Consider the following 10240-nt stretch of genomic DNA (forward strand, 5'->3'; position numbering starts at 1 on the left):
AAAGAGTAAGGTGGCAATCCCTTTTCCTCCATTTTCCCCTTCTTTCTGGATTTTTGGCATGCATGTACACATGCCCAGAGTGTTTTTCAAGTTGCTGGATCCAAGACTCAAACCGTATAGTCGGTCCTGTAGGATCCAGCCTCCTTAGACATGATGCCATGGATTGGCCTTATTATCTTGTTTTCTAGACTGAATTTAAACAAATAATTATTTGAAGTAACAAAATGCAGATGACAGGTTCCTTCTAAGACCTTCCACTTATCTCTAATGTGCCAACATTTTCATAAGAGGTTAGATATAATTAAACTGGAAGTTGACACCTTAACACAAGTTTCCTTTGAAATAAATTATTTTGCTTTTTAATTTTCCCTCTTATATTTTATGTTGGAAAAAATCTAAGTGGATTAGCTTTTAGAGTATTATTTGTATAAAGTATAAACAAACACCTAAAGAGTAACATACACAAGTTTCTTTCTGTCACGTTCTTTTTTTTTTTTCTTTTTTCAGTATTTTGTTCTATTCTAAATTCAAGATTGGGCTTTGTGTTTATATTTATTTTTTATTTTTTTGCCATAGGGCACATGCGCTCGCCACACAGACAGACAGAGACAGACAGAGAGAGACAGAGAGACAGAAAGCGAAGATCACCCCCCAGAAGAATGGTCACGCTGCAATCCCTTCTCCTCCTTTCTCCCCCCAGGATCTTGAGCACGCACGTACACCTGGCATGAGTTTTAAGCCACCAGCTCCGGGACGCAAACCGCAGTCGACTACATGGGAGTCCAGCGACATAGCCATTACGCTAACTGCTGGTCCCATGTATTTGTATTTCTTTCTTTGAAGCAATTATAAAAATGATGGGTTTTAATATTATATTTCAATATATATATAATGGAAAAATGTATTTCCTTTGTCTCAAATAATTTGTAGAAACACTGTGAGGAATTTGTTCATTAATTCTTCAAATATTTCTTGAATGCCTATTATATGCCAGGCAGTGGTCCTGGCATTTGAGACACTCAGTAAGCCCAATGGAGCCAAATGAGGTTTTTGCTCTTGTAGAACTTACATTCTCATGAGAGGAAACAGACAAGAAGCAATGCATACAGTAAGTGAATAAATGACACAGGATTTCACATAGTGGTAAGTGAAAGAGCAGGAAAAAGAATTAGGGGAGAGGGATTAAGGCCGCTGGGGAGAGTTACAATATTAAATAGAGTGGTCAAGGCCTCCTTGAGAAGATGATGTTTAGGCAGACTTGCCGTGTACATATACAGGGTGAGAGATTTTCAGGGAAAGGGCCAAGAGCAAAGGCCTTAGGTAGGAGCAAGCCTGAATGCATGCATAACAGCAACAAGGTGTCATGGCCAGAGCCAAGGAAAGGAAAGACAGAGTGATAGTAAATAAGTTAGAGAGGCAATGGGGCCAAATTGTCCAGCTCCTTGTAACCACAGTGAGGATATTTTACTCTTAGTGATACAGAAATCATAGTAACCTACTTGCTAAAGAGTGACATAATTCACCAGACTTGTTAAAAGGTCCACTTGGCTGTTTGGTTGTAGGGGCGCAAGGGCAGGAGCAGGGAGAATAGCAATGAGAATGTTGTGGTAATTCAGGCTAGAGATGCTGGTGGTTTGGACCAGGACCAGTGAAGGAGGTGGTGAGAACGCTAGAGTTCAGACCGTATTTTACAGTAGTGTGTGGGATTTCCTGCCAGATTGAATGTGGAAGTGAAAGGAAAGACTGTTTGACTACCAGATTTTTGTCTTTTAGAATGGAGAAGTCTATAGGTAGATGGGTGTTAGGAAGATGATCAGAAGCTCAACTTGGGGTATCCTGAGTTTAAGATATTTATTAAAATAAAATCAACTGGAACGAGCAGTTGGCGTAATGGCTATGTCACTGGACTCCCATGTAGTCTACCATGGTTTGAGTCCTGGACCTGGCGGCTTAAAACTCATGCCAGGCACATGTGTGTGCGTGCCCAAGATCCCGAGAGGAGAATGGAGAGCAGATTGCAGTGTGGCCATCCCCCTGGGGGGTGATTTCTCACTTTCTGTCTCTCTGTCTCTCTCTGTCTTTCTGGAGAGTGCATGTGCCCTATAGCAAAAATCTAACAAAAAACAAATTAATAAAAAATAAAAGTTAAAAAAATAAAATAAACTAAGTAAAATCCCAGTGTCTGCCTCACAACAAATGATAAGAAATATTGCTTGAGGGGGTCAGCAGGTGGCTTGGTGGTTAAGGTCTCTGGATTCCCACATGGCTGACCATAGTTCAAGTCCTGGACCTGGAGGCTTTCTTTCTCAATTTCCCTCTCTTTCTCTCTTACTCTATCCCTCTCTGGTCAAATTAAAATAAATAAATAAATACATAAATAAAAGTTAAATAAAAATAATATTGTTTGAGTATATGATATATATGAGTACACTAATTACCACAATAATATGAGTGAATTAATGAATGAGTGTTTATTGAGCAACTGGTACTCAATAAACTCATATACAAGGCTGTTCCCTGTCATGTAAGTGGTCTAATAGAATTTTTATTGGAACCTTAGAAGGTAAATGGTATTGTCTACATTTTATAGAAGAGGAAACATGGCACAAGTGACTTGATTGACATTTACATGGTTAATAAGTGACTCTAGCTTTAAGATTAAAATTCATGGTTTACAGTTTCTAACATAACCCCCTTTAAAATACCTTATCAGCGATCCCACAAAAGAAATACTAATACACCTGATAAACCCATTTGTTTAAAATGTGATTTTTTCTTTAGATTATAACACAAGTGAACAAAAACAAGCCTGTAAGAAACATGAACTCTACGTGAGTTTCCGAGATCTGGGATGGCAGGTAAGAATGTTCATTCAGCTTAGCTTCTTTTCTGTTTTATTGTATGTCCTTAGTAAGTCATAATCTTTGTTAATAATTTTTCTAGTAGAATATCCAGTGATTTTTATATGACTATTCAATATGTGGCTTGACCATATCATTATCATTTATTCATTATCCTTTTCCATTAAAACATAATTAGTTGGTTTTGTAGTCAAAAAAGTGTGTTGAAGGAGAAATATAAGCCTATAATATTTAGGAAGTGAAAAAGACTGTTGTTTAAACATCCCCAGTTTTTCATTTTATTAGAAAAAGAAGAATTATTCAGGCTTGTGCAAGTAACTCCATTAGCCCCCCACTAAGGATCTCAAACTATTGGTCCAGGAAATAGAATTCTTGACTATAAAGTCTCAGGACCAGATTGTGTAATGGCTGTATCTCTGGACTTCCTCTGGACTCCCACATGGCCAGCTGTGGTTGGAGCACTGGATCTGGAGGCTTGAAACTCAAACTGGGCACGTGTGCATGCATGACCAAAATCCTAAGAGGAGAGGAGAAGGGATTGCGGCATGGCATTCCCTGTAGGGTAGTGATTTCTTGCTTTCTGTCTCTCTGTCTCTCTGATTTCTCCAGTGAGCGCACATGCCCTAATATCACAGATCTCTTCCTCTCTCTCTCAATAAATAAATAAATAAATAAATAAATAAATAAATAAACAAACCAAAACTATGTCTCTGTCATCTGATGGGGGTACTGAAAAAATATTTTTTCTTGCACTAGAAAATCCTATCATTGTCTTTAAATATATTTTATAAACAGGGCAAGAAGAATTTAGCCAAAATGCTGGGTCATCGGAAAAGTCAGATATATAAATATGACCCAATAGTTTTTAATGACTTTACGTGGTAAAAATTTTAGATTTCTGATATTCCATTATAATAGATTCTTAGTATATGAATATTCTTAATGAGAAATAACTTTAAAATGTAAGTATTTTCAACTTTTATTATAAACTTTCAACATGGGCAATTCATTAACTCTGACATTTGAATCAGATTTTATTTCTTGCAGAGGGAGTCAGTGCAGCCATTCTGTGTATCAATTTTTCAGCTTTCTAAATTTTTTCACATATAATTTCCAGGATTTTGTTCATTCTTCTAAAGAGATTATAAAGTTAATGCATGAATGGAAAGAAAAGCAACACATGTAGCAAATAATAAAGCCTTGGGGGTTGGTTTTCAGACTTCTAAAACTAGATAGGAATTGTTAAGAAATAATGAGAATCATCTCAATTAAGTGTATTCTCCTTTTCCTTTCTGGTTTACTTGACCTTCCCAGAGTTCAGCATTTCCTGTTTAAACAATATTTAGAATGCTATTTTATGATTGTGGTTTTATTCATGAATGCATGGATTAATACATACAATGAGTACCTTACATAGCAAGCACATAGAATAAATTGGAGAGGACAATTCCTTCTGAAAATACTTATACTGTTGTTGTAAACTTCAACTTAAAATTAAACTAAAATGTATCAGGTAGGCAAACTGATTAGAATACTTAAGCCTGTAAGAGAAACTTATTGAGATGAAAAATATTTGCATCTTTCTTAAGAATTATTTTTAAAAATTTATTTTAGTGATTTTTTTCTTGTTTTATGTGCCTTTTAGGACTGGATTATAGCACCAGAAGGATATGCTGCATTTTATTGTGATGGAGAATGTTCTTTTCCACTTAATGCCCATATGAATGCCACGAACCATGCCATAGTTCAGACTCTGGTATGCTTTGCTTTTGTAGGACTGAAAATGGTTTACAATGAGAGCACAATATAAAGTTGTTATAAAAGAAAGCATCCATTTGCAATTATCAGACTCCTTTGTGACTTCTTAGAGTCAAAGTAGTAATTGTGGGTATAGTCAGGGAATTCAAGCAGATTCCAGAGTGGGGATGGATTCAGCTGGGAAAATTGAGGTAATCACATGAAGTGGTCATTCTCCACTGATTTCTTCACTGCATAATATAACCATATAGGTTCCCAGGCATTGTTACTAACGTAGCAATTCATTAATAATTATTGGAAAAACATTGAACCATAGCTATACTGAATTTCATCTGAGGGCTTTTAGTCTAATACTTTAAGAATGTTTGGGCTACCGAATGTTTGTACTCTATGGCAGAAACTTAAAGACTGGAAGACATAAAAACATGGAGAACAATTGTGGATACTAGAGGCAGTGTGGAAGGAGGGTAAGAATGGGGAGAGTGAGAGGAAGGGAATCAAGGGAAAAAAGAAGGAAATCACGTAAGGGACACAAAAATGGAAAATTATCTGTCGACGGTAACATGTATGAGAATAACTAACTGAACTAATGTAGAGTGTATTTATGCTGGGAAAACTCATTTTGCAAGCTGTAATGATACACAGTGATTGAATATATATATATATATATATAACATGGTTGTCACGTGTGTGCATGCCCAAAATCCTGACGAGATGGAGAAATTTAGGGAGAAAGATTACAGTATGATTATACCCCATTGAGAATTCTTTTTCTCTGTCTCTGTCTCTCTCTCTCTCTGGCAAGAGCACCTACCTATTGGAAATTACAAAAACAAAACAGAATGTTGTGAACATATTTGATATCATAGAAGTGTTTTAATACAGTAGATAAAAAGAAGACTAGTTTCTAAATATTTTTGTTCTCCTCTGTTTCTTTTTACTTCTTTTATAATCTTTAAAGTGGAAATTATACTTTCTTTTCTTCCTTTTACATTCAAAAATTTCACAATGTTACATCTTTAATAACTAAGTTTCTTTTGTAAACAAAATAGTGAAATGTTGACTTGGTGTATAACTGGTTGTACTTTACTCTTGGGATCTTGGGCATGCTCACACACACGTCTGGCGTGAGTTTAAGCCACCGGGTCCAGGACTCAAACCACAGTTGACTACATGAGAGTCCAGTGACATAGCCATTTTGCTAACTCTTGGTCCCAGTTGTCCTAAATCTTATGCATTTATGAATTCTCTTGAGAGTCCGATGTATCTCATGATGTGCAAGTTGTTGATTTGGTAGAGGAATAATCTCTGGAAGGCTGAGAGACACATTAGAGTATATGATATAATTCCAAGTTAATGTTTAGGTTAATATGAAAAATAAATTAATTTTAATTTTTCCTCCTGTGTATGGGGATATTTTAAGAAATTTGTGGAAAAATAAAATTAAAATTTGAGTTTAGGCCCAGCCTGGGAGTGTAGTCTGTAGTAAACTGAACTGCAGGGCTGGAAGCTAAATGGCCTACCACAGGCTCAGATTCCTGGGTCAGCCTGAAAACATGCTGGGTGCTTGTATATGTGCCCAAGATCCTGAAGAGCTAGAGGGCTGGGTAAAGAGTTCTCAATGTGATGAGACCTTGTATGTTCATGTGTTCACTATCATGAAGAAGATTTTTCTTTAAGTATGAATTTTGCTGCATTTTAAAAATAAATGCAAAGTTTTTTCATAATACACATTTTCCATGAACTTGTTGAAGAGCATCTCCCCCACACACATAAACACTGCCTCATATTTTGGAGTAAATGAAGGCAACACACTTTTTTTTTTTTTGGAGAGATTTTCACTGTAGGGTGCGTGCGCTCGCCAGACAGACAGAGAGAGACATAGAGACAGAAAGCGAGAAATCACCCCCCAGGGGGGATGGTCACGCCGCAATCCCTTCTCCTCCATTCTCCTCTCAGGATCTTGGGCACGCACGCACACGCGCCCGGCATGAGTTTTAAGTCACCAGGTCCAGGACTCGAACCGTGGTCGACTACATGGGAGTCCAGCGACATAGCCATTATGCTAACTGCTGGTTCCCAAGGCAACACACTTTTAAAATCAAGATTTGATGGGAGTGAAATTGTCTGGCAGATGTCAGTAAGAAAGCAGTAGATATTAGGAAAACCTGTCTTTGCCTACCTCGGGGTAGAGAAAAAGAGCTAAAGGAAATGTGCCTTTCGATAGGTAATATTAGGTAATATTAATATCCCTTTCATTGATTCTTACCCAGTGAGATTGCCTACTGAAGTGCCATTTACAAGGTTTAGAGTAAATTACTAGGGGGATTTTAAGGCCTGGTACACCTTTACCTTTGCAATCTATAAATATAAGTACTTTGTAATATGGGAAGGCATTTCTGAGGGGATCGAAGTAGGCAGTCTGTGAGGATGGGTGTATTACACTCGAACTTCCACCGGTTAAACAATGTCTCAGAGGTACAGCTTTCTCTTCTTGTGTATGAGATTTCATGTTGATAAGAAAGCATATCAAATAAAGAGAAATGACCCTGTTTCATCCTTTGAAGGGACAGCCATGAAAACCGTCTTTTGGAAAGTTACAGAACAGCTTCTGTTAGCTAATAAAGTAATGCTACTTAATTTTTCAGAACTTTCTTTGCCTCCTTTTATGGTCATTTCAGTGACTGAGAAAGCAGACTTTCACTTCGTAGATGTGTGTCTAATGTATCAAAGATTCTCTCAGGCTAGGCAATACCTACCTACTGAAAAAACCCTTTGTCAGATACTACCCCCCCTTACTTCACTTTCTCCCATTCTTCTTATAAATATATAATTACATATTGTCAGCTCTTAGTGCTGTAATCTAGACGGCAGTGACGAAAAACAAACATTTAGAAAAGAAAAATATGACACGAACTTGGAATAAGCCCCTGCTCTGCATCACCACCCTGGGATGTAGGACATAAGTCATTACAAAACTGAAGCATACATATGAAGGTTGATTTTTTTTTTTTTCCTGGCATTGTGCACACTCTACATTTGTTCTATAAAGGACATGGAACAAGAAGATAGACATGTCTGTTGTTAAAGGAAAGCATGTTTGCAACTAATATATTTGAGAAACTATTCAAGAACATCCTTTTTTTTTTTTTTCTGGAACAACCACTTCATGAGGCTGCCAAGGCCATTGAAACAGAGGGACTATCAATCATGAATTTGTGGGTTATGGAAGATAAAGCTGATGAGGGACACAAGCTGCATCTGAAATCTGTAAAACTGTTCAACTTTTAGTTTTGTGAGGTCTTAGGAAATTTCAAGTCCATGTCAGATCACCTCATTTTTCCTGCTCTTTCTGTCCACATGCAGGGCCCCTATATCATCTCAGCCAGGACGTAGCACAGCCAAAACTCTAAGAGGCCATATTTGCTTTTTGTAGATCCCTTAAGACTCATCAGTGGGACTTCCCATAAACTCCTTTGGGGGAAGGGCCAGAGTAGGTGGGTGGGAAAGGAGGGCCCCATAATCTGGTTCTTTGCTCAGTTATTGTAAACTACAGGCAGATAGCCAGTCTGATCAAAATGATTATCAATCCTTAAAAATTTCGCTTTTCATGTATAGACATCTTTTTAGACTTTCAGGGGTATGGATATTTGATTTGTAGAATATCTAGGTTTCTTGGCTATGATTTAGCTTAAACTACATTTTGGCACTTGTCTAGGGAGTAGGCAACAGAGAAAAAAAATAATAAAAGGATATTAAGCCCCAGCAAATCTGGTAAAATAATTTTATTGAGAAGAGTTGAAATCATTGTTTTAAAGCAAGTACTGGATTATGATTTTTATGCTTCCTTTACCATGGAAAATTAAGTGTTCGAGTAATATTTATAACTTATTGTTTGATTATCCTTTTAAAAAATCATTAGATCCCAATCTTTCTCCAGTCCAACTATGTGTCTTCATTGCTTTGCATATCTGTTTCTCATGATACAAATAAAAATTTATTTCCATTAAAAACAACTCAGTGCTAGTTGCTATGTTCTATCCCCAGGAAAATTTACACTGAATATTTATAGAGGAAGTTTTTCTTATTTGGTGGAATATTTGTCAAAGTCACAAGACATAATTAAAACTAGTGGGTTGGGGGGCCAGCAGGTAGTGTGGTGGTTAAAACACTGGAGTCCCACATGGCTGGCCACTGTTCAATTCTCAGACCCGGCTGCCTGAAAATCACGCAGGGCATGTGTATATGCATACCCAAAATCGCAGGAGGAGAATGGAGGAGAAGGGATTGAGGTATGGCCATTGTCCCTGGGGAGTGGTTTTCCACATTCTCTCTCTCTCTCTCTCTCTCTCTCTCTCTGTCTATATTTGGCGAGTGCACTTGCCCTGTGACAAAAACCTAAAAAAAAAAAAAAAAGAAAAAAGAAAACAAAGAAACAACTGATGGATTGGTTCTAGGTATTAATGCTTAAGGCTGTATATCCTTTGCTACCAGTCCTGTAGCTCACCATAGTCATTGAACATAAGAAGAAGAGTGTGCTAGTTGTGACTGAGAAAGTAAGCATATGACTTAGACCTGCAAGAAAATGTTTAAACTATTTCTTAAAAATACAAAAAAAAAAATTGTTTTTCTTTCCCAGGTTCATCTGATGTTTCCTGACCATGTACCAAAGCCTTGTTGTGCTCCAACCAAGTTAAATGCCATCTCTGTTCTATACTTTGATGACAGCTCCAACGTCATTTTGAAAAAGTACAGAAATATGGTAGTTCGCTCATGTGGCTGCCACTAATCTTAAATAATGACAATATCAAAAGTATCTGTATTAAGGTTTATAATTGCAATAAAAAACATATTTTCAGACAAAAGGGGAATTTCCTACAATTAGTCTGGCTCATTTCATCGCTTTATCTATGTACAATGTCATGTATATAGTCATTTTTATTTATTTAAAGGTATATATTCTCCTCATGATTGCCTTATCAATAAAACCTATTTTAGAGGTCACTACATTGTACAATAGAACACCCAGTCTAACTTTTATGTTTTATGCTGAGCCCAATTCAACTCCATTTCAACATTTTTAAATACAATTTTTATATAATTTTCTGAGATTAAACAGAACCCCTTTGTCTGTTTAATATTGTTGAAGGAAATTGAATACATTTGGTTATATTGTGCCAATGAAAACTATGATAGGGTATTTATTTAGAAATAAAACTTAAAAAAAAAACAAACAAAAATGCTTGGATAAATACAATTTTTCTTTTAGAGTTTCTGCTTCATTAGATAAAATGAAATGTTGAACTGGATTTGAATAAATAAACAGGCAGAACATAGAAGCTGAAAGATTGCACATAATTGTTATAACTGTTTGCTTTAACAGAATTCGTGTAACTGTAGGAGCATGTTCCTTCTTGGCTGTGGATTGTAGATTTTGCAAAGAGCTCAAAAGCTTCAGGAATTCTGTGGAGACAGGCTTGAGCCTATGACCATAACTTTCCAAGTTAACACTAAAAAATTGTAGTACAACCTTCTTACCTCAAATAAATCATGTCTGCCTATTATCTAGAACACTACTGCTGCAGTTTTTTTTTTTTTTTTTTTTTTTTTAGATTTGAGCA

The 10240-nt window shown here is 36.5% G+C and overlaps 1 protein-coding gene across 1 annotated transcript in view; it reads left to right on the forward strand.

The window, feature by feature from the left end:
* BMP5 (bone morphogenetic protein 5) overlaps positions 1–9880 on the forward strand; it is a 144562-nt gene extending 134682 nt beyond the window's left edge. The window contains exons 5-7 of the mRNA XM_006149185.3: positions 2782–2858; positions 4507–4617; positions 9259–9880. Coding sequence (XP_006149247.1) covers positions 2782–2858; positions 4507–4617; positions 9259–9408 — 338 coding nt within the window. The 3' untranslated portion in view covers positions 9409–9880. The remainder of the gene's footprint in view (positions 1–2781; positions 2859–4506; positions 4618–9258) is intronic.
* The last annotated feature ends 360 nt before the right edge of the window (positions 9881–10240 follow it).

The sequence above is a fragment of the Tupaia chinensis genome, unplaced genomic scaffold (assembly GCF_000334495.1).
Source record: "Tupaia chinensis unplaced genomic scaffold, TupChi_1.0 Scaffold000256_1, whole genome shotgun sequence".
Taxonomy (NCBI): domain Eukaryota; kingdom Metazoa; phylum Chordata; class Mammalia; order Scandentia; family Tupaiidae; genus Tupaia; species Tupaia belangeri.